This window comes from Ylistrum balloti, unplaced genomic scaffold (assembly GCF_031769215.1).
Source record: "Ylistrum balloti isolate Yb309-2 unplaced genomic scaffold, AGI_CSIRO_Ybal_v1 Utg371150, whole genome shotgun sequence".
Taxonomy (NCBI): domain Eukaryota; kingdom Metazoa; phylum Mollusca; class Bivalvia; order Pectinida; family Pectinidae; genus Ylistrum; species Ylistrum balloti.
Window position 1 is genome coordinate 251,682 of NW_026782630.1, and position 26,038 is coordinate 277,719.

The window sequence follows — 26,038 nt, forward strand, 5'->3', positions numbered from 1 at the left end:
GGAACAAGTCAGCTATACACTGTGTCTCGGCAAAACCTGTGCCTCGGTACCCTGTCACTGTACCTGATCAACTACACATTACCCTGTACTGTGATCTCCCGTGACTTTGTACATTTGTATAAGACGTGTAAGAATTATTGGTTCCGATTTTAAAGGATTACAGTGGAGCCCTAACTTATTCAGCTAGGCCCAAACTTTTTCAGCTTGGTCACTGTTACCTTTTATTTTCAGCTAGAGATCCTTTACGTTCGTCTGTCAGCATCCGAGTGAGAGCCTTTCGTCTGGTGGAATCTCTATTTATACGACTACCCATCTAATGAAATAACTACTACAAGTCTACACTGCTAATCCTTTATTGTGTAATGTTGTAAATCACATGGAATCAATCGTTTCACTTTTATATTTGACGTTCTTTTGAACTTGTAAGATACGAAAATAACAAATTTTGTTTTAATTATGGCGCTATAGCAACTCATCCGTAGTTTAAGATTTCTTTGGATGAATTTTTATTTTCTTCGGTAGCCTCCAAAGTTTCAAAACCTATGCTTGAGCATCAGTGACGAGTCCTAGAAGAAGAACGAATCAACTGTATAATATAGTTTAATTCATTATTGGTCTCTACCGTATCCGATGCTAATTGTTTTATTGAAATGCGCGGCTTCTCATTTGTGTGTCGTATGTACAATCTGCTGATGGAACTTCAATTCCGGAATGTTGCCGTTACCTGCATGACACGTATTCAGTCATTGATAGAGTGGCAGATAACTAGATTTATTAAATTAGAGGGCTAGAGCACATACCCATCTGGAGTTTGTCGTTTCTTCCAGTCAGCTTAGATTTTACTCGTGTCCGGATTATGCCTGTTCAGGTGTAACATCATAATAAATTTGACCTAATGGGAGATGTTTTGATTCGTAGGATAAATGATATTTTAGAATTCATTATGCTGGTGGAGGTATGTAGTTTTCAATAATCGTCATTTGTTTTCATTTTCATAATGCCACAATTATTCAAATAGATTGTGTATGTGCACATTCGACGATTAGAATAAATGTATATTCCGTGTTTTCTTCTGAAGCAGAAAAGATCAAAGTTCTTAGTCATCACCACGTGAACTAATGGCCAACCGATGTTAATGTAGGAAAAGTCTGACAGTAGTTTATTTATCTCGAGTTCTAGCACTTTACTCTGAATGAATCAATGCTTTGTTTTAATCTTATTTACGATGGTTTATTTCACTTGTTAATCTCATATTTCAATTTTAACGATAACAAGTCAAAATATTACACATATATTTGGGATGGAAAAAACAAGGTGCAGATTTGATATTGGTTGATACTCTGTTACAGTTGATTGTGTTAGCGTTACTCTCCCTAGAAGCTGTTTCTGTGTTATCAGCTGGTGGTTTATTAGACTAGTTCATATACCTTTAATTCTATTTCTATCTAAAAGCATATTTGCCTACATGTGTGTATATATTTTGTAACAGTTGCATGGCCTCGACATATTTGCTTTTTTTATCTCTATACACGGTTATTTAAGGTTCGTGTCATGGCTATCTTGGAGTTTCCTCCCCTTTTATATGTATTTCAAACTGAAAGAAGGAAGTAGATAAAAATAGAATACACGTCATATTGTTTCTGTTAAGGATGTTATAATCGGGAATCCCTGCTATTAATATAGGTGTCATGAAGCTGTGAGCAGTCTGATCTACTCACGAACAAAGCACACCGTGTTGAACATGGACGGGAAATGTAGATCGATTGTTTTTGGTATGGCTTTATTGTGTTGTTTTGACATGATGATAGCCGTTAACCCGGGATTTCAGACTAGGATCACGACTGCAGGGCTCAACTACGGTAAGATCTAAATTCATGTGAACTTTGCTTTGAATATTAAAGTGATGAATTGAGGTTTTTTATTATTAAATGTTGAATACAGCAATACTGGTAATGCTTTGACTTGTAATTGTCATTAATAATTACGAAATAAACAGAGAGATAATGTAAATCAATATATTTCATGTACAAAAATCTGTAGTCTAAAACTATATATATTCGAGCTTCAGGCTTTACTCTATGACACTAGTATCTTTACATACTCTTAATGCTTAAATGTTTTAACATTTTAAAATAGATATTTCCAAACCGTGCATAGTTGTGAACTAGAACCATAATCTACATGAAATAAAGAATGAACATATTCATATGTTGTATGAGTTAGTTATATAAAATAGATAAATATTAACATTTTCAAATACTTGGATTATAACTGTCAACTTTAATCTTAAGCTTCTTTGTGTAGAATACGTCTCTTGTTTAGAATAGTAATCGATTCTTACTTTCGTTTCAGCAAACCAGGAAGCTATTGAACAGCTGTCGAAGAGCGTGAGGGGTAGAAAACTCAACCCAATACATGGAAAATCTTACTCTATTTCCAAGTATGTATCACAGGTTTTAATTCCTATAGATATACCGTCATTATAGTATTTGTTATTTTCCGTCTACTTTATAAATATTTGATAGATCATTCAGCTTTCATTGATATGAACAAAATCGTCTTGATTGACGTATCTGGAACGAAAAATAAAGTTTAGTTATTATTTGTGTGTTGAAGTATTCGATTTTAAATACTTTATTTAGATGTAAACCTTATTTTCTTTCCAGTGTCGAAATAACTGAGTTCTCGCCACCCTCCCCAAGCTCTCTGAAGCCAATACCAGGAAGTGGATTAGAATGGTCTGCGGAAGACATAGAACTCGGCATGCATGCAGACTTTAAGTACTCTTTCATGTAAGTGATGATGTGTGTTTTTATTAGGGTGTTGATTGGCCCGCTTATGTTGAACCAATTGTTTTGATGAAAAGTCTATTGTAAAACTAGAACTTGTCAATCTATCTGGTTTCTTATTCTTGTGATACATTGACAGAGAAAGCCGTTTGTGTTGTGGATATTTAGTTTCCACAAAATCAAAATAGTTGCATATGTGTATAAATCATAGTAATGATAATTATGTGAACTGTTTTTTATGAAATCAACCAATGGAACTGATTATATATATATATTAGTTGTGATATTGTTATTCCTGTAACAATACGATCAGAGTTTGATATTTGATTATGTGTTCGTACGTCCTGGTTTCATATTCTATATCTAGAATCAGTGATATGTCTGAACTACTTTTCCATATATTTTGTACTTGAAGGAAGGAATACATTGGCAATTAGAGGAAAAGCTATTGTTATTGTTACTGTTTTCTGTTTTACATACATTTTGTAAATTAGGTGCCAGTTTCCTTGATTTAGGAAGCTCGAGTCAGTCTTAATGTTGTTATGTACTCAAATGTATTCACAGAATCAAGGATCATGGCAGCTTTGACGTATCAGTGTCTCACGTTTCCTTCAGTGTGCAAGCTATTTTAGGTACTTTTTTTCATATCTATTTTCCAGTTGGAATGCCGTTTCGGATAATGCTCTGCTTACAACATATTCTTTAGGTGTTTAAATTAATTTTAACAGTTGTCCATATCTTCCTCAATACATAGATATTTACGTAAGCGAAAATCACTTCCGGGTATCTACTGTCTCTATTTTAAAACCGCCGTTAAGAAATATAAATTACATCTGAAAGAGGAAGCTTTGTTAATTCATCTTACACGTATATAGTATTCTACCTTAAGCTCATTAAATTATCTCTTTATTATTTTAGCCCAGGAGGCTTTGCATTAATGATGTTCGAATATTTTAATTTTAAAGAAACTGGCAAATATATATAAATATGCTTACGTCCTTTAAAGCAATAAGTAAATACTTATATATGAAATCTTTATGTTTCTTAAACATATCTGTGCTCTACCAGCTGTTTACCTATAGAATCGTAACTAGGTCATTCCAAATCGGTTATTTTTAAAACGGATTTTCATTTGTGTGTATGGCAGGGGCAGACGCGAATGGACGGCCGACCATCAGAGCAGGGACATGTAACTGTAACGTAGGAAGTGCGTCCATAAGGTTCCACGGCCATCATGCTAAGGTGTACAATTTAATCCGAAGAATTGTCGAGGGCAAGATAAAACGAGCACTTAAGGATAAAGTGAGTTTCCCTACAATACCGTTTTATTTCCTGCAGTTTACCCAAAGTTTATTTAAACTTTAAATGGCTATTTCATTGAACTCCACTGAAGAGGTGTGCATTCTCATTTATGTTCACTGTTGTGAAGAAAAAATAATTTGTTTGAGAAATATATGATATAACGTTTCATTTAAAAAAAGAAGATGTTGGTCGAAAGAGGTAGAAATGTTATTGCCTGAAGAATTGCTAGTTTATTCAATGAAATAGATCAATATTTTTATATTTATAGCTGTGTGATGTCATCAGTAAGTCGATCAACACAGATGCTGAAAAGTCTCTGTCCTTGCTTAAAGGTATTTTCATTGCTATTTAGATTGTGTAAAAGATATTGTATAGGCATTGTGTTTTATTTAAGATCTTAAGTGAGTTTGACATCAATTCTGCTAATCATAAGTTCGCTGAATTTTCAAAACAAACTGACGTTTAAGCGCACATAAGTGAAAATAACATTCTCTTCCCACAGAAGTAGCGATATTTGACTCCATAACGCAATCATATGTACGTCAAAATGCATACACTATGGGATTGTGATTTCAATATTGTATTAAGAACGTATATCGAACAAAACGTAACTGGTAACATATAGGTATATATTTTATGAACATTTGCCAGTTTCAAAATCTAATTATTTTTGCATTTCAGTTGTTATGGATATCGGGCAACTTTTCCAGTTAGACTACAAACTTACAGGTCCTCCAAAGTTCACATCTGATTATTTAGAGACATACCATAAGGTAAAAAGTCCGTTTGATGTTGATATTGGTTGCACTGCTGGTGAATGGGGTCATAAAAATAAAGAAAAGAAAGAATACCTGTATGTGTGCATGTCAATGATCATTGTATATTAACACTATAAGATCAAAGAAGAATACTCGGTTAACATCAGTATCCTCCTTCAGAATATATTTGATCATGCGGTCGAGCTTACTTTAATAAAAACAAAATATAACGGGGTCTAAAACAAGAAAAAAAAAATTAAATACAGTGGGTGTCAAATATATATAATGTATATGATGGGGATATTATGATGCGTTTAGAATATGTTATATGATTTATTTTTAAAGGGTGAAATTGACTGGAAGGCTGCGCCTGTCCCGCCTCCTTTCAATGCCCCGCCCATCCCCCAACTGGACGATACGAGCCGGATGATGTATGTGTGGGTTTCGGACTATCTGATGAACAGCTTACTCTACCAAACACAGAAACATAATATTCTCTCATACAATCTCACAGCGAAGGACGTACGTTTTTACTTCGTTTATCTAACGCCTTTTTATACCATACTCAATTTCTTGTATTCTGAAACAGTATCAAAATAACGATAAATACATTTCTGTAATACAAAAAACTCATCGTTCCATTTCATTGAACATTTTATGCATGTGATAAAGAATATGTGCTACCAATATTACTGTAGTAGATTGATGTTTATTCATTAGCATATTTGTATATATTTATTTCTGTTATTTTCAAGAAGGTGAAATTAGTTTTGTGAAATAGTTTTAGTGCATACATGCCGCAAAACACCACTACAATCCATAGCAGTTATTGGTCATGTATCAGCGCATGGTGTCTTTATTAATTTTATTTATTTAAATATAATGTACACATGAGTCCAGTATATGCATTTTTATTTGATACCTTGGATTATTGAATAACTAACGATTGTGATATTATTTCAGCTTCCAGAAAAAGATCGAGGATTACTGAACACCACTTGTACCAGCTCCCTGTGCATTGGTAACTTCATCCCGCCGGTTTGTATCTTACTGAAAATCTAACAATTTACAACATAGACATTGGTTTATTTACATACCTCAGTGTAAAATAACACCTGATCAACTTATAGTTCTTGGTTTTTTTACGGACGATAGCATGCATTAATTGACGACCAGAAGAATCATAATTTGAATATGTAATAAAAGTACGCTTCCTTGTTACACATGTAAATAAGAAAAACAACAAGAAAATAACAAGATGTCATTATAAACATAATCCAAACTCAAATTCAATAACAGAAGTGTAAAATATGAACAACCGTAAGATCTGTAGAGAGACTCCGGAAGAAGAACAAAGACCAGCTGTCAATGAAAAGTAAGCAGTTCTCCTTCATCAACGACTCCCGCTATGTAAACATTGGTCAATCCACAAAATGCGATACAGATAAATGATAACTTTAAATATGACTATTGCAGCTTCAGGAGAAATATCCTAACTGCCAAATAGAACTGCAAATGAGGAGTAAGAAAATGCCGGAGATTAGCGTGGTAAACGGTGCCATAGAAACCAACATGGTTGGAACAATAGCCTTGTATGCCCGGCCTGTGTTGTCAACGTTGTATTTTAAACCAGAAAATGTGGGCCATGAGAGCAGAATAAGGACTTCCGGAGGCTACATACTTACTATGGATGTGGTATGTGATAAGTTAATTCCCGTGTATATTTGTTTCGAATCCGATTTGATTGCATGCACACGGTATATCTCATTATTAGACTTCGTATTCGCCATATGTACTTCCTCAGTAATTACTACACTGTAATAATGGTTTTAGGTAGAGAAGACTATTGAAGTCACTGTAAATTGATCTGAGGATCCGTCCCGGGGATAACACACACACATATGTATAATGCATGCAACATGTGTGAATACCAATCAAAAGTGATTGAATGAAAGGCTATAAATTCTGTCCGAAAACAATTTCATTGACCTAGAAAGTACGCCGAGACTTGGTATTTCTTATCAAGATTTAAATGATCGGCATACCTGTGTCTACAAGAGGTAACCACTGATAAAGAGATTGTATACCGCATAGCGCTGCTGTCGTAGAACTGTTCGACGTCATATAGAAACTGTCAAGACACATATTTTTTTCATTAAAACTAAATCAATAGAATTTATACTTCCTTTAGCTTTAGAATAGCACGTGCTCAACAAAGGTCAAGAGAGATGATGACTTATAAGGAAGTATGTGTCCCTGATAATGTCACTGGTTTTATCTTGAGGAAGCTATTATTATCAGTCATTCAAACACGATGGGAAGTATCTGACAAAATATCTAAAAATAAATAGATCATTCATGAGAAAGTTAACATTAACATGTCAAACTCACGGAAATGTGGGTTAGGTAAAAGACAACCAACAAGTGAATCAATCTACTGGTCTACATGGGTATTTCTGGTAATATTTTTTAACAACAACGTTTCTGTACAGAGCAACAAGAATGATTAATATTGCTCTAGATATTTTGTTTTATAAATTGAGTTCATCCTCAGTATGAACATTTACTGCAGTTGAAAATATTCAATGTTCATCTCTCATGATTGTAGTTTTAACATTCCATTATCAGAATAAGCATCAAAATGCATGACTAATATGATCTCAAAAAATTAGGACGTATACTACAGCATTATTTGCATTGTAAATCAATCTCCAAACTATCTTTCACACAACTGAAGCCACGGACAGCTATATCGACATTTTATGGTAGCATCAAGGCATTGTTATGATTTTTTTTCTAATGACAGAAAATGTCACTGACGGGCCAGATGAGTGTTGCAGATCACGTGATGCACTACAAGGTCACCAACATGACGTAAGTTAATATGACGATAGGAATCGCAAATAATCAAAGAAGGCTATATTTTTAACTTTCATAGTAAGGAACGTTTACCAATTGAAAGACCTTTAAACTCAGTTAAGCAACATCAGAATCGCTGCTGATTTAATGATAAATAAAGCTTATGTACACAGTATAAAAGTATTCGATGTATTAGATTATTATGCAAGTGTAATTTATAGCTACCTCAAATAATTCAAATATGTTATTGGCATTTATTTCAGTATCTCTGTTTCCCTGCAAAACTCGACTATAGCGAATGTTACTGTAAGTATCATTGATCATATGGTTATTTTGGTAATTAATGACGGCGTGTATTATCGGCTCAACCTATGTAAACAAAAAACAAACGAAACAAAAAAAAACAATGATTTTTGTTCATGTGGAAACTCTATCACCTTAATTTTGACATGTATTTGTGTTTTATATTACATATGCTTATCATATCGGGTTTATTTGAACAGGAAAGAGCATTGAACATCCTCATGAAATATGTTGTAGAAAGATTTATACAGCCCAATATTGACGGTAAGATACTGATATAAACATACTTTTGTAATGGTACCACAATAACAAGTGTGTATACGTAACATATGCCACCTATCTATCTAGCAGAATGAATAAGAAATTATAATTCAATAATACAAAGTTTTAAAGTTTTTATTGAATAGCCAAGCTGCCTTGAAGCATGTTTTCAGAATACAGAATGTACGAAATCAAAAATGTCTCCCATTCTTCCGCAAACTAAATTATAAATATTCAGTGATGGAAAAAATAAAGTAACGTTATCATATCATACGCTATATTCCGAAAGTAATATTACTTGTCAAGTATTATAACATCACTCTTTAGTCTGATTTCATTACATGTCTTTTTCAGAACTTGGCAAGATTGGGATCCGCCTTCCATTCGGGAAGAAAATATCATTGAAAAATTCCAAATTGGTTCTACTGGAGGTATGTGTTGGAGTGTGTTGAATTCCTCAGATAGAATACAGTGAAATTGGCCTTTTATACGTTAAGTACAAATAACAAGAGTCGTATTCAACATGCACGAAATATAGCTTTCTTCTGCACTGAAACGTATTACACATACTGGTTTACGTTGTTACACAGCGGGTTTCATGATTTGTAAAGCTTCAAATTAGTACATAAATCTTCATTTATCATGTTTGACTTTAATTATAGAAGTCGGTAACCGACTTTATTTCAAAATGTGATCTTCGTTTTGCAGCATGCTTTGCTCATCGCAACTGACGTTGTATATCACCCTGATGGAGAATTCTGAATTCATTGCTTTGTTGAGGAATCCGCCTGATCTTTGATGCCGATGATTTGATGTGACAAATGTGATGTTAGGATAGAGGGCTCGCCAAAAAAGAAGACTATGTATAAATCCATCAGATTCACAAGCAAGTCTATTGGAATATTTTGAAGGACACTTTAATACGAAATGCTATGCTTATACAGAATAAGTTTATTGTCTTTTATTTCCTTTTACTTTCTGCTTTTTAGCTATTTTAGCGTTAGTAACTTTTTCATATTGAACTATACATTATGTTTACAAACCTTGAAAGTTGTTATCATTTAAATGTCACATTTTACTACTGGAAGAGAACGTTGATCTACATCATTGTGGTAAATTAACAGAATCACTACAAATATTTCATCTGTTTTCGAGGTTATTCATTTTAAGTTTTATGCTTATGATATATAATGTCTTGGTAAATATACCAAAATTGTATACATTGTATTTTTCGCAATCATTTTTTTCTGCTGTAGTTGTTTATTTTAGGTTTTTCATGACTTATCTAGGTATGTAATAAATAACATAGACCACATGTCTATGTAACTAAAAGGCGGACAACTGTACCTCCTTTTCAGCACTTATATATCATTTTTTTTGTTTTTCTCGTAAAACATTCCAAAAGTCTCTTAAGGAAGTATGTTTCTCCTATTACACTGTGTGTGTCATTAATAGGACATTACCTTATCGGTTACTTTACTCGAGAAAGACTTTTAATGTTCAAACATATACTTGTGTGATTACAAAATGTAGGGAAAATTGCAATGCATTCATACTGACGCATTTTCAGTTTTGTATCTATCAGATTTATATTGTACCTGTTGTACTTGTTAAATGCACTTTTTCTGACTAAGTACAAATCCTTAAGAAATCCAACGTTTATAAATATATAATAATTAAGCTTGAAGATTTCAGCTATTTTGTGTGTTTGATATGTAACTATATATGTGATATTAAAGTTTTGTGCTTTAATCATTGTTTTTGCATTTTGTCCTGATTCAATCATTATTTCCACATATTGGTACACGTTATGAACTTTCAACTTTGTCTTGCCGACAAATGATTTATACAAAGCGAAATAAGCGTCTCATTTTATTGCGAGAACCTGTGTTTTAGAAGTAGTGAACTAGTGTTGTACAAGTTCACTTTGTCCACAAAATCGTGTGTAGATTCAAGAGATGTTGTAAGATGTTTGTGAAATAATGTTGTACGTTTTTCCTTTTCAATGTTCTACATGACCCGCTATAAACACTCACTTGTTTAGCGTTGCCCACAAACGCATTAAACGATATACTCGAGTATGTTTCTTCAGCAAAAATGCAGGGAAAACTGCAGACACATTAAAATTATTTAACAGTAGTATCATCATTAGCAGCTAAGTATCGATACAGTTTAAATTTTCCCTCTGCTCAGCCAGTAACTGGAGCGGAACAAGACTGAGTACAGACACATGTCTGTTCTATTTATAGATGGCGTTACTGTCGTGTTATATACATCTGTACGTATACATGGTTAACACTGTATGTGTGAGTTTATACCTGGTCGGGGCGTTCGTATAGCTTGACCACAACATGGCCAGTACAGCGAATACGGTGTTTATCGTGGTGGTCATTTGTCACCTCAGCACAGCATCGGTCAATCCGGGCTTCAAGACCAGAATCACCTCGGAGGGCTTGACCTATGGTATGGTACAATACTAATATAATTAGTGATTTAATCATACACTACGACTTGGTTCCTAAGACAGTGTGTCGTATGACATACATGGACATTATACATAATATACTATATACTAGACTTTGATATATATAGTCTTGTCACCGACACTTTAGATCCAGTGACTGGCAATTTCTTGTTGTATAATACAACTAAAATTCATACACAGCCAACAAAATGGAGAGTGATGTGACCACCATGTATTTATATCGAACAGGAATAACATATACTGGCTAATATTGACGAGGTTGGTCTTTTTAGAAATGACTTCTGCTTAAATAAAGCTAGAATAAAAGTAAATGTTAATAATTTGATTATATAAACAGGTTCTGATATGCAAAATTGTTTAAATATGGTGCAGTCAATTTTTTCGTCATTTTTGTAACTGCATCACGTGGCTGACGACTTGATGGAAACAGTATGAATCATATATACTTACAGTGTGTTGTGTATAATACATAACGAATATATAAAAAATACTCAAGGTAGTGATGTTGAATTGGAGAATTATTGTAAACATATTTGATGCAAGCACATTAGCCGAAGATTTAAAATCTACAATAGACATTATATAAAGAAATGCTACATCTATTACTCTATGTACTATATTTTAATATATATTTGAGCAATTGTATTTGATACAATTTGAACTTTGTTCATACAGTGCCCAAAACCTAGATACTGCTACTTTCCTAACATGTAGTTCTGTGTGATAGACAATCAGATACATGTTAATGTCAATAGAAGTGACCGATAGTGATAGCCTAGTAAATTCACATATTTAACTAGCTGCATAATCAGTTGTTTATTTACTGTTGCAGCAAACAGTGTCGCACTCGATATCTTGTCAAAGGCTATTATTGGTGTTTCGATCCCTGACCAGTCTGGGACTGTGAGTATCGTTACCTACCACCTCACCGGGTACGTAATAACTATTAACAGCGGCCATTTTTTTGAAAATATGTTTTTACTGGATTGTCTGGAGAGTCCAGATTAATTTACTGCAGTAAGTTTATGGATGTACCAAGACATACGGTCTTACTAAAATTGTTGCAGTAAGTTGCTTTAGCCAAACGACATTTGTTTATTTCGTACATTTTACTGTTAAACCAATTCCATTGTAACAGCGTACTAACAGTAGAGTGTTCCCAACAGGATTCATATAAACGGATTTACCAGGCCTTCCAGTCAGATTTCCCTTAAACCTCCTTCTGGACTGACCTGGACAGGTAGCAATGCTGGGCTGCAGATGCATGGTAACTGGGCATACCATACACCGTATGTTGTTGAATAATTCAATTTTTTCCGGTTATTCTTAATCATTCTTTCTCGTTTCTTTAATTATTTGATCAATCATTGTAATTTCCAGGCATACTGTGAATAATCAATTTGTATTTATCTTTAATCATTCGTTAACGACCTGTCGATAGATGTTGAACATGATGCGTAATTTATATATTGCGTCCTTTTATGAAACATTCAGATCGTACGGCGGTAAACCTATGTTAATAGTGTGATGTTCCATTGCTTTATAGAATTATTTCCGACAGTGGAACTTTCGATGTTTCTGTGAGTGGATTGTCGTTCCATGCTAATGTCGATATTGGTAAGCTATGTCTATTTAATACATATATTATCATGTTAACAATTAAACATTCTCAATTCGATTTTAACACGAGTGTATCTTCGTTTGTTTTCATTTGTAGGGAAACGTTGACAGCGTTTTGTACCTCAAAATGAAAATTGAAAAAAAAACCGAATACTTGCATGTACAATCAGATGATGAATAGCGATAAATATGATAAATATTTTAGCAGATAAATATATCATTTTACCCCTACTGGTTTACTTTCGTTATATGCCTAGTCCCATCATCATTAAATAAAATGGAAATATTGGAAATAAAAACTTGACTCTGAAAGCTTTCATGTTTCATGTTCCGTGTTAAACGTATTTCATAAACTTAATGCAATTACATATGTCAGATGTTATGATCATTTAACTATTTGAAAACCTTATGATTGTAATATTTATCCAATAGGTACCGATTCCAAAGGACGCCCTCACATCCATGCTTCTGGATGTGGCGTTAGTATTGGCAGCGTGAGTTTGACGTTTCATGGAGGAGCTTCATGGCTCTACAACCTTTTCAGCAGTGAGGTAGCAGACGCTATCAAGTCGTCTCTTCAAGGCAAGGTATGTCATTTATTAAATGTTTCTTCTTTATACCGGTCACGTAACATGTGAACCGTCAGGAAATGTATTCAAATGTCGTCTACCAAACGGTTAACTGATGTATCGCTACCAAATCATAACATAACAAAATGTGTATATTGTTCAAAACCAGGAAAGACGTGTCAAAATATAACGACATGTTTTAAAACACTCTATCATAATACATGGCTACTTAACCCATTTTTGGAGTTGCTTTGTACTTATTGCTAAAAATAATTTTCTAAAACGCGGCGAAATAATTTTTCAAATGGGTGGATATTGAAATAGATACTTTTTTTTCTAACCATCATTAATTGATATTATATTTTAGGTTTGTGGAGTTGTGACTGATCTCATCAATACGGACGGAGAAAACGCATTGGCGAAACTACCAGGTATATAGGATTCTTTATTTCTATATCATACCGAGACATGAGATAAAGTACCCTTCGTTAATTACTACATACGGTATGAATATGTACCATTAAGGATATACAAGGGCTCAGAGATAGCTGTCGTTTACATGTCAGTATATTTTAATTTCCATCACATAACTGTTATGCGGGCTTTCACTTTAAAAGGATGTATTTCCGAATTTTGTAAGAGCGTGCTTCACTTATTTGTCAAGATGTGTAGAATGTTAAAGGGGAATCTATTTGGCTTACTGCCAGTTCGGACATTCGATTTATCAACAACATTCCCAGGCGCAAATTCGTTTTACTAAAACGTATAAGGTTACTCCGTCTTTTTCATAATATACATCTTATATACATGTCACCCATGTTTTAGTAATATCAAATATATATTTACCAACTGACAATGGGAACAACATAAACCAATATATTCATGCTTTTGTATATATACTTTTTAAATAGGTACGACTTTATTCGTCGTTATCTAGGTTTATCTCAAAGGAAATCTTGATAATTTCATGTTTTACGTATATTTTACAGTCACTGTAGATATAGTGAACACATTTCTACTGGACTATAGTATGGATGAACAACCACTCTTTCAGACGAATTTTATGGAATCCTATCATAAGGTAAAAACATAACGAAAAAATGGGACTGAATCTTTCATATACTCTTTATGAATGTGACTTATTCCTGTATATAAACCGCAAACTTTTGTTTTTAAAAATCAGTGGAAGTAGAGATTTTGAATTAGTTTTGATATTTGGCCACTCTTGAAAGGTTTCCTTGAATCACAAAATTATTTATTATTTAGTATTATTTGTTTACAGTTAATAACAATAAATACTTCATTTTTCCTAAGGGGGAAATAGACTGGAAAGCTTCGCCTGCCCCGCCCCCTTTCCAAGCCTCGCCCCTTCCCCAATGGAACGACACGAGCCGGATGATGTATTTGTGGGTATCAGACTACATTGTGAACAGTTTACTGTACCAGGCACAGCAACACAAATTCCTTGCATACAACCTTACGGCACAGGATGTGAGTTTGATAACAACAGTAAATCTCATAGAGAAATAACAATAAGGTACCAAGATGAAGGCAATATCCAAAAAGTACAGCATAATTTATTCCTACTCTCATTGCATAATTGATTTTTGCAAGCGATAAAAAATCGACAGTCAATTATGAAAACATAGACGATCTTTGATATAAATATTCTCATTATAATACTATATACTCTTCATTACCCGTTTCAGCTTCCTCCTGCGAACCGTTCGGCTCTAAATACCACATGTCACACAATTTTGTGTATTGGCAATCTCATACCACAGGTACGCCTATTTAGATGGCTTTAATTTATTATTGAAAGGCACTTACTGAGGCGAAAGTTATTATCGAAATACTCCAAAATCGAGAAAAAAGCGCTTTAAAAATGTGAGCTGGTCTTGTAAATAAGTCATTTTTTAGAAAAAATATCTAGCTACGGAAACGATTTTAAAAATCAATTAGTCACAACGAGAATTCGTATAGAAAATGGAATATGTCTGCTTTTATGATCATTGATCTTTTAAAATTGTGTCAGTACCTTTGCACAGAAGGCTTGATTAATAAACTACATGCGGTAATGCGACATGGCAATCTCAATAAGTCCCTCTCTTACTTGACCTTGAATAAAGTAAGCAATTAATTAATGACTAAAAGTAATATGCTTTGTTTGAAATCATGACCTTTTTAATGAGAATATTGATTATTTGACAATTACCCAAATATATTGAAAAATTAATTCTTTCGTATCGATTTATAAAATTGCTATGAAAATGCAAGTGTTATAAACCGAAGCTTTGTTTTCCAGTTGCAAAAGAGTTATCCAAACTGTCAGGTTGAGTTGCACATGCGCAGCACGTCGATGCCTGGTGTTTCTGTTACTTCAACGGATGTTCGTGGTAATGCAGGCGGCATCATAGACTTCTTTGCCCGTCCTGTAGCTGGTACCTACCGTGGCAATAGACTATTGTACAAATACTCAATCAAAAGTACACCTGCCTACCTCTTCACACTCAATGTGGTAAATAGTTACATCTAAGAACTAAATGTCTTAATCCTGTTTGACAAATATTTTCATGTGGTATATCATACAAATTATCCGCGTGTTTTCAACTCGCTTTCATAAAACCTCATTCTCCCTATCGTTTCAGAAAATGTCGTTAGTATCACAGACGTATCCAAGAAAGACGAAACAGCTGAATGATACAGATTAACTTCATTATCCGGCTATACTTTATTTAAATCTAAACTCATACGAGAAAGTGACATGCACTTGTTTGTCTTATGTATGATCGTCGAGATTGGAAATTGTACTTATCTTGAGATCTGCTTTAAGCTGCTTGACATGTTTTAATTCATTCGAGTAGTTGCATGGTTCAGAATAAGCACGTTCTTTTGAACCTATTCAATATTGAATTTGAAAGTGGATATAATTAGTATTCCGTTGTTATTTGTAGACCATGAGTACATCGGCGGATGTTCAAGTGAAGAATGAGACCATTTATGGGAAACTGCGAGATGTTAAGTGAGTATGTTATACTCCAACCCTTAATGGATTGAGTTTTATGTATTTTAATGTATGAGTATAATAAATTGGTACCACCTCATCACATTCACATCACTAAGATATGTTAGATATACAGTAATGTTTACCACTGGTTCCTTGTGTTAATACTACCATTTCAGCTGACTTATTTCTTCAGAAGAACATAATGAATTATGTACAGTATATCACCGTTTATACTGACAAACCACTTCAGGAGTACATTACGAATTCTGTATATCACCATTTATACTGACAAACCACTTCAGGAGTACATTACGAATTCTGTATATCACCATTTATACTGACAAACCACTTCAGGAGATTATTACGAATTCTTTACATCACCATTTATAGTGACAAACCACTTCAGAAGTACATTACGAATTCTGTATATCACCATTTATACTGACAAATCACTTCAGGAGTACATTACGAATTCTGTATATCACCATTTACATATAAAAAAAAAACTTTACGGCTTTGTTTTTTTACATATCTCTCATCTAAACTGCAAGTAATTTTTACATGCATAATACATGTCTAAGAAACACATATATCACCATTATGTTTACTAAATTGAATTTAAATTTAATGTAACCAGTCTCATGTTTTATCATTTAAGCTTTGAGATTATTAATAATATTATTTAATTATTTGGTGGACGTGCGCACTCTATTCGACGTTTAGAATAAAAGGTCTTGTAATCAAGTTAAACGTCCATAAAAGTAAATCATACAGAAGATCGCGGTTGTTAATCATCAGAAAATATTTGATTACTTCAGCAAATGAGAAGTGGCTATATATCAATCGAGACACTTTGTTTTAAACTATTGATAACCCTACACAATGAACATGGTATTTCAGATTCGGTGTTAAAGTAGTGAAAACAGCAATAAAGGACATCGACGTAAGTGACAAAAATTGTTTGTTTGTTTGTTTAAGATTATTTTTGAGCTATTCTGAGGTCAACACCGAAAGCGAAAAATATTTCATACGTGAGTTCTATTCACATGAAAAGTACCATACCTCAAGTTGTCTTGAAACTCTAGTATTTCAAACAAAATTCTTCCTATAATCATTCCCTATTCGTGTGAATCATTATATAATGTAGGTGATTCAATAATATTCGCTAATATGGTTTCTTTCTCATCATTGTGAAACCCGCGAAAAAGTTATAATGTGATAGTATGCAACTGATCATCCCTCAAATAAATTTTGTCTTTCGAGGTTATAACGAAAGAGTATATATTGATGGGATCATTTGACGATTAAAATGATATACCTGAAGTCTGGTATCTTATAATTAAGTAGGTAGCATTAGGGAATATTAGTAAAGGTTAGATAGGAAATTGGTTGTTTTAAGAGGTCACGTCTTAATGTGTTTATCTTCAGGAGAAAGCCTTACAGTTTATCATCGACATCGCTCTGGACACTGTTGTTATTCCGGAAATCAATTGTAAGTATAAATTAACTTATGTTATATAATTTTGATCTGTGAAATCGTCTAGATTATTTATCTTATTTATTCCGATTTATATTGATTTATGTGATGATATAAACGGTCAACACTATGAGATCTTTTCGTAAACAAATAGAAAATTTAGACAGACGAGTTTCGATTTATCAGCGCACATCAAAAGATATGGGGTCACCAATCCATCACAGATTTTGTCTGGGGTTCGCAGGTTTCGTTGTATGACCTCTTTCATAACTCAATTCTGACAATCAAGAGTGATTGCTGCAAGCTTAATAGATACATTTCACACACACACACACACACACATATATATATATATATATATATATGATTGATACCAGGCTATGTATTTGGTGTAAATTTGAAGTTTACTATACAGTACCGATTGACTAGAGAACTTATAAATTGGAACTTGCAAGTAATTGTTTAAACATTCTTTTCTGTACATAGCTATTGGATCGAAAGGACTTACTTTACCTACCATCGAAAATGTCCACTTCGTTAACCCGAAGCTAGTGTTAATGCAGGTATACATCTCAGGTCTTTCTCTATATGTTTGTATTTTATTAAACTTGTCAGTTTTTCTTTTTGTCAAATAAAACGCTTATCCCCATTAGTTATGTAAAAACAATATTTTTCGATGTAAGCTAAAACTAATAACATTGATTTCGAGCGGTACGTAGAAATTTATTTCGCCAATCGGTTACATTAAACAACAGAAACAGTTTACTAATTGGTAAATGTATTGAATGTATTGAATGTTCCTTATATGGTAACGATTACAGAATATGGGAAAAAATGTTATAACACGCTATACGTGTCTTTCATCAGTCCATATAAACATTGGTATGATGCCATTTATAGATTGTATGCATACTACAGTCTCGTTGTAAAGGAAGGCTCTGTTATTGTTTTATCCACTTCAGTTGTGATAGTTTTGATTTATTTTTTTCCTACTGACTGTGTGTACAAAACTAATTGTATTTCTGTTCCCAGAGAACTGTGCTTGTATCGACTGATCTTCATTATGCCCCTTGATTGGAAACCACACACAAGGCGGCGTCCCAAAGCCAGACCAGGAAAACCTACTCAGGGACGAAATAAAAGATTTTTTTTAAAATTTAGAATGGTTAATTCCATGTTCCCAACGCACTTTGATTCTTTTTTTAATTCAAAACCATCTATAGCTCATCAAAAAAACACGTTCATATTCAATCGGTAACAGTTATGCTCATATTGAAACACAGGAAATCCTGCTCGATTTGGTTCTGCATTTTTCCATGGACTTTGAAAGAGCCCTGAAAAAGGAAATATGTATTTTAATCATGATATTATAGTTATATTGTTTTTTTTATTATTAATTTTAAAATCACTCTTTTTCTCATTGTTTCCTCGACAATTTTTTCTTTAGTGTTAGCTTCTGCAACTTTTATTTTGATGAACTGATACTCGATATAATATAAAGTATCATGCTTTTAAAATAAAATCTTATGAAGTGCAATATTAAAAGCATCGAACCATTGCTTATAAACAATATTATCAATTTAGATTGACTAGCAAAGAACAACAAAATAGAAATATTACATAAATGATTGTTTTCTCAAAATAGAAAAAAATATGTGGCGTTTCTGGTTTCAACCGGAACAATATTAAGGATGGTAGGTCGGGATTTTCATTTATATATACTGACTTCCTAAATACCTTATGTTGATTAGGAAATGGTTTATATATGTCAGGTTATGAATTGTATATCGATGTAAATATAAAACTTTTTCTACTAGGTTACATATGTGTCAAAGTCATCACATGTAAACATCATTTTCCCACAACATAAGTATCCAGTATATTGACAATGGACGCCACTATATGGATTCTGTCTAAACACCATGGCCATCGAGAGTTTACTATTTGGTAGGTGCAAACGATAACTATAGTATAGTATAGTATAGTATGGTATAGTGCTGGCCATTGTAAAGGTATGAGAGGATATTTGTCATCGGTCAGTATAAATACAAGTCAAGTGTCTTAGCAAAGTTGTATTAGAGTACTAGTACGTGTGGAGATCTCTGAACGAATCTACACAGAGAACTTCAAGCATTTCTGCCAAAATGTTGGAAAAAATGTGTCGACAGCGGTAAAAGATTGGACGTTAAGGAAACCGGACACAGATACTTTTTTGCCATGTCTTATTTTCCTTTCATATAGAAGCCAATCAAAATCCTTTCTTGTCTTTTCTGTCTTTTCTTTTATCAGAACAAATGAATATGCATCCTAGCCATAGATTATAGGGATTCTTTTAGCCGAATTGGCTACACTACTTACCATCGGTAGCTCTCCAGCGAGGACAGTATACAGAACGTAGTACTAATCTAAACGTATAAAAAAACAAATATCTTACGCTAGCTGTCGGCAATTACAACTCTTTACTTTATCATGTTTGGCTCTGTATCCTTACTCACCAGACATAGATACATTCAGTGATATTTTTGTCTCATTCCTAATAAATAATGATAAATTACACTAATTTGTTTTGTGTTATTGTTCTTTATAGAGTTATTACGTTTTGGTATGTTCATTGCTATTAGGTTTATACATGTGATAACTATTCCACGTGGCATAAAGAACTTGAATTTTAATGAGTTGTTCTATGAAAATGACTACTGTTTAGTTTCGATGCGCACTATTTGCACTAGAGTAAAAGTATACAAAAACCGTATTATTGGTGATTAAGGGATAAAGAAACGCAGGGTAAATTTTGAAGATGATTCAAGGCAAGACGTCGAGTATAATGCTCAAATTTTTTTAAGTAAGAATGAAGATCAATCCATACAGGACAAACTGCAAAATCAACGATTTGTATCTGATAGTGATTAAGGAGTAATCGAAAGGAATTGAAAGAGAACTATGTAATATGAAATCAAAATGGACTTATTGTGGGAGCTGGCTAGTCTATACCGGGAATGTCTCCCAATTCCTTCTTTCCACAGCCCTGATTCTGAGATTATGAGTGAGTCTGTCCTCCTCATTGGGATGTTGCCCCAGTCTTCCAAGAGGGCTGCTCTCAGTTGGGCTAGAGTAACAGGGAGAGGCTGGCGTCGTCGTACGTGTCTATACAGCTGGTCCCACAAGTGCAAAATAGGGGATAAGTCAGAGCTGTAGGTGACCAATCTAGTGGATGATTATTGTGGATAGTGAGAAAGTCGCGACAGATCATCGCTACATGGGGCCAAGCATTATTCTGCTGGAATGTGAGGCTGTTTTGCTGCAATAATGGGACGGCATGAGGCCGGAGGATCTCATCTCTAAACCTATCGGCAGTTAAAGCTACCACAACCAGTGATGATTTAACTCCATGTGAGATTCTTCCCCACACCATAGCCGATCCACCCTCAAACCTATCCTCTCTACTACGCACCAGTCGGCAAAACGTTCTCCACGACGTCGGTATACACGACGTCGAGGTCTGTTCGAAACAGGGTGAACCGGGACTCGTCAGTAAACAAGATCCACCTCCACTGCCTATATGGGAATATTCTTGGAGCATGTTTTGTCACCTAATCTATACAAAGCTGGCGACGAATAGCGGTAAGGGGCAGATATATAAACGGATGACGTCCCGGCAGACCATCTTCCCGCAATCGTTTCCTTACAGTTTTTGCATGGATAGGACGGTTATGAGTACCTATGGAATGAAGGGCAGATTTTAGTGACAGTCAGGTGCCGATTATGCAAATGAGCGAGACGAATTAATCTGTCCTACGTTGTGACGTCACGAACGGACGCCCAGACCTAGATCTGTCGGCAACCCGCATAGTTTCCCTTAGACGTCTTATAAGACGTTCCATAGTGCAAATATGGGCACCGAAATGTCCGCCAACCCGTTTTTGCCGTATAACTTGATGTTATCATCGCTATGGCCTGACCCCTCTGAACTTCCGTCAGCCGTGCCATTATTCAATGTTACCAGAAACTAATCAAAACATCGGAAAGACATCGTCACGCAATACAATAATGCAACATTCGATACAGGACCACGTGCATTGTAGCCTAGAGAGTTGCTTGGCCGATTTTCATTGTTTTTTAACAACGCGTTCGTAAGCTATTGAAAATAATGTCACCCTTCTTTATCCCTTGAGTATGTTTTTACTTGATACTTACTTGCTCTTTTAATGGGACAAGTAATTTTCACCTTTTTCTTTATCAGCTTTTCGCAAGTAAACTTGTAGTTGAATTCAAAGATCTTTTGTTTGACCTCTGCCATGTATATGTCACCAAAAACAATGAAAGAGGATACACCGACAGCTGCAAATAATGAAAGCAATCCATTAGTATTATCTGGCTATAGTATCACTGACCGCTGTCACACAAAATGACATTTAGAAATACGTATCCAATATTAAAGACGACGTGCACACAGTGAATGCATGTACGTGTTGCAGTACAGAATGATGTCTTATCATCATCAGCAGTATTCATATCAGTACAGAATAATGTCTCATCATTATCAGCAGTATTCATATCAGTACAGATTGATGTCTTATCACCATCAGCAGTATTCATATTAGTACAGAATGAAGTCTTATCATCATCAGCAGTATTCATATCAGTACAGAATGATGTCTTATCATCATCAGCAGTATTCATATCAGTACAGAATAATGTCTTATCCTCAGCAGCAGTATTCATATCAGTACAGAATGATGTCTTATCATCATCAGCAGTATTCATATCAGTACAGAATGATGTCTTATCATCATCAGCAGTATTCATATCAGTACAGAATAATGTCTTATCATCATCAGCAGTATTCATATCAGTACAGAATGAAGTCTTATCATCATCAGCAGTATTCATATCAGTACAGAATGATGTCTTATCACCATCAGCAGTATTCATATCAGTACAGAATGATGTCTTATCATCATGTATAGCATTGATAACAATAACGAAAACGATGAATATAAAGATTTCCACATATGTCACAGTATCGCGATTTTGTGTAAGATGTCGACAACATCTGAGAGATGAACTCACAACACATGATTTTGAGAGATGTAGGTTCAATAAGAGTATAGGGAAGTTTAACGGTTATCATAATGATCTCAATGGGACATATTCTGATTGTATTCATTTATACATTCTCTCAAAGGTTTTAATTCTGTGTCGTGAATATCAATGCGGTTTTAGGAATCAGATATTTTCACATTTTATAGAGTGCAAAAACTATAGCTACGGTTAATACGATAGTGATTTGTTATCCTCGTTAACTCTTTAACACCAACTGTTGTATATGAAATCTCCTTTCTACTGACATTGACAATATTTGCATTTTATTAAACGTTCGAAAAGAATTTTTGAAAACCTCAAGAACTCACGTGCGGTGATGTTCACTGCAAAGGTAATATCCTGGTGTAGACTGGGGGTTCCCGGATACCAGCTCAAGGACGCTGTTACGTTAGGAGGACCTATTGTCAATAAAATAAAGCTCTTCAGCATAAAGAATTTAAACCGTGATATGATCTTATAAAGATGTTGAAATGTTTTCCTTTGGTGGAACAGAAGAAGAATCTAATCAAGGTACCAAATGCTAAAATAATCATTTTTCGTCAGTGTAAATATTCAGTATACCAGATATCTGTGTTTATCAGTTCTAATAACTTTTGATTTTTTTTAAAATTGGTATCTAATACTTCCCGCTTTACGTTTTGCAGTATACTAGTGTAAAATCCGGGTTGTCATCAGTATAAGGCTTACACGAACATACTGTAGCCTCCCGATAACACTTACAGTCACCTTGGATGCTTGAGGAGATCATCCTTTCACGATGACTTGAAACAATATAAGACGATAAAACATCTAGACTAGAAAAGTCTCCCTGACGAAACTTCAATTCAGATCAATGAGTATTAGTCATACTCTCAAAGCTAAATCAATTGGCTCCACGTTGACTACATCGGAAAAACGCGCTTCATTCAAGCACCCGTAGTTAACGTATATTTACGATATCTGTCTGTAACAGCTCAGATTTAGCTATGTGAAAAACTGGCCTGGTTACCAAATGTCAAAAGACTTGGTCCAGTGGTTCATCAAGAAGTATATACTAATAGTGTCTGAACATTTACCGGAGTTAGTTTCCTTGACAACTGTTTGACAATTATCCAAACATTTCAATTTTTCTGGTGTTATTTTTCTTTTCTGTCCATTTAATGTTTTTTTAACATTTCTTTGTTAAACTATTTTGTGTCGGATATAAATTAACATGTATCCTTTTTTTACTGATTTTAATCCCTACCCGAATTTTTTTTTTTTTTTAAATAAAAGACGCACCTTGAATGAAACGTGAATCATTATCATCTGGCAGAAATAAAACAAAAATACGTCATATCAGGAACATGTGTTGATAACTTTTTCTTTATTTTCACAAGTTTATACGCTGCCCTTAATTTTGACTACAATTTCTGTACATTGTTAAAATCTTATACTCCGCCAAATTTCCAGTGCACAAAAATTTATATGTATTTTGTTGACTAAATGTACATTACCACAAATAACTGCATGTCCGGTTGAGCCAGCACTTGACTGTTGAGTATGTCTCTGATTCTGTATGTTGTAGTTTTCCAATAGCGCCACCTTCTCTTCCATTTGCGCGACAAGTTGGTTATGTTCGCCCACTAATACACCTACCAGACATACTCTCAAAAAGATGGGCACTGCCATTTTTCAGTCTTCTGTACCAGATACGGCAGCCGGTTATGTTGTCTATTTCAGTATTTGACAGCTAGTAACTTCATCAGGTTTGCTCTACCTCTGGAAGCTAATACGAGTCGCAGTCGAGATATAAAATCACAAGCTGATAACGAAGACAACTGAAAACGGACATCAACATAAGGAAAAAAGTAATTGAAGTAAGTTAATCGCTTGAGGAAGACATCGATTATTTCAAGTATTGATAAGGCATATCGCTATCAACAGGGAAATAATGGATAGACATCTGCACCACAACATCTTCATTGACATGGCATACATTAATGAAAATGGGTCCCGCACAAAATCATACAGGCCCAAGATATTCCTAAAAGCCTCCTCTCTGATTTAGAGGTCTGTATTTTTATTCTTTTGTTATGATATGGTACGTGATAATATGATCCGATGTCTAGGCAGGTTGATGATCATCAGCGATAGACTGTCAACTGATTACATTGGTGGTAATTCCAGTAATGGAATAGGAGAGCATTTGGTTCCAATTTATTTATTTCTACTTTCTCCTTTTATTGTTTATTCATCCAAACAACAAAACATGTAATAACAACTCCAATAAAATACATCTGTACTCATGTCGTTCCTCCCCACACATGTGTACAATACCCTTACTGACAGAGCACAAACACATCATATATTTTCCGGGATGACAATAAAACGAAATTAAAATTTGCTTTGATACGTTACAAGAAAAGAGGTATAAAGCTACAAATCATATTAATATGGCTTTATTATGAATAAATAAACATATGAAAATTTTGTCACTAGAATTTTTTACCGGTTACAGAAAACACTGTACAAGCGCTAGACTCTATCAATGATTAATACTTTCAGCACTTCATTGACAAAGTGCCCGATCACAGTCCGTTGGTAAACAAGCTCAAAATTAGTTTCTCTCGGATTTTTTGTGATCAGATTTCGTCAAGTACTAGTTTGACGGTTTCGTTTTTATCCTTCCTGAAGATGCACGCAACCAAGCTACATGTTTTCATATTTTTTGTAAACGCACTTCTTTTAATGTACAGGTAAGTTACTGCCACAGAATGGTAACACTAATCAAGAAGAAAACCTTTTATTGGATAATTAAAATGGTAATTAATCGCCACAGACCATGGGTACGATGGACCAATACGCCGTAATTAGCCATGTGTTACGTACAGGTGACTTTCTGCTCTGTATATATATTGACCGATTTCGTCAGAAGACGTGCCGATGTTTTGGCACAAATTCATTTCGAGACAACGAATGACATTTCCCTTGCTTTACAATTGAAGGGACTGAAAAATCACTTGGACTGAAAGCAAAGATAGAAGGGTAAAAATTGGACCTAAACGATATAGCCAATGAATGAATCAGGCGGCTGTTTCGTCCTTTGTATGGCTAGAGGCCTTCATTGTTGAAATCTAAGAGTCGGCTTAGGAAAATTAATGTAAATCGTCAGAAAAGTAGTTTGATGGTGCTTGGTATGGTTTGTCTAGTTTATAACGACTTGTCAGCAGCTATGGTCATTGTTTAAATATGGAATATGAATTAAGCGGTAATTGAAAGTGTCTGAACATACATATGAATTTGGGTAACAAGATGATCAAAACCTTACTCTGCACGGAAATCTTTCCGCACTGTACATCTAGGAAACTTTCTGGGTTTGATATTTGATTTAAAACTAACTTTCATTCTAAACATGAAGCATCTTACACGTCCTATTCCACACAAACTGGGAGACGAGTGTCTTGACCACGCTCTTGATTGACCTTAACCTAATATTCTTAAGTATAGAGGTCAGCTCCAAAATTATACTGACATATGCTGTATC

The 26,038-nt window shown here is 34.3% G+C and overlaps 1 protein-coding gene and 1 pseudogene across 1 annotated transcript; one reads left to right on the forward strand and one right to left on the reverse strand.

Annotated features, from left to right (window-relative positions):
• The first annotated feature begins 1,684 nt into the window (after positions 1 to 1,684).
• On the forward strand, positions 1,685 to 19,986 carry LOC132561140 (uncharacterized). Its single transcript, XM_060225870.1, has 30 exons — positions 1,685 to 1,859; positions 2,353 to 2,440; positions 2,667 to 2,792; positions 3,354 to 3,421; positions 3,937 to 4,091; positions 4,360 to 4,423; positions 4,773 to 4,864; positions 5,195 to 5,371; positions 5,813 to 5,887; positions 6,326 to 6,544; positions 7,656 to 7,723; positions 7,972 to 8,014; positions 8,212 to 8,275; positions 8,627 to 8,703; positions 8,981 to 9,031; positions 10,612 to 10,735; positions 11,590 to 11,689; positions 11,924 to 12,046; positions 12,304 to 12,374; positions 12,810 to 12,964; positions 13,314 to 13,377; positions 13,936 to 14,027; positions 14,261 to 14,437; positions 14,656 to 14,730; positions 15,252 to 15,464; positions 15,901 to 15,968; positions 16,854 to 16,896; positions 17,382 to 17,445; positions 17,917 to 17,993; positions 18,463 to 19,986. Exons 1-30 carry the CDS (start codon positions 1,742 to 1,744, stop codon positions 18,502 to 18,504), a joined length of 2,973 nt encoding a protein of 990 aa, XP_060081853.1. The 5' UTR covers positions 1,685 to 1,741; the 3' UTR covers positions 18,505 to 19,986.
• On the reverse strand, positions 18,678 to 24,108 carry LOC132561144 (uncharacterized; annotated as a pseudogene).
• Between the last annotated feature and the right edge of the window lie 1,930 nt (positions 24,109 to 26,038).

Bases quoted from the DNA above. Each gene is read 5' to 3' on its own strand.
- LOC132561140 (XM_060225870.1), top strand. From the start codon at position 1,742: ATGGACGGGAAATGTAGATCGATTGTTTTTGGTATGGCTTTATTGTGT. The intron at 1,860-2,352 runs GTAAGATCTAAA...CTTTCGTTTCAG, and splicing joins GACTGCAGGGCTCAACTACG to CAAACCAGGAAGCTATTGAA. The intron at 17,994-18,462 runs GTATACATCTCA...TTCTGTTCCCAG, and splicing joins CGAAGCTAGTGTTAATGCAG to AGAACTGTGCTTGTATCGAC.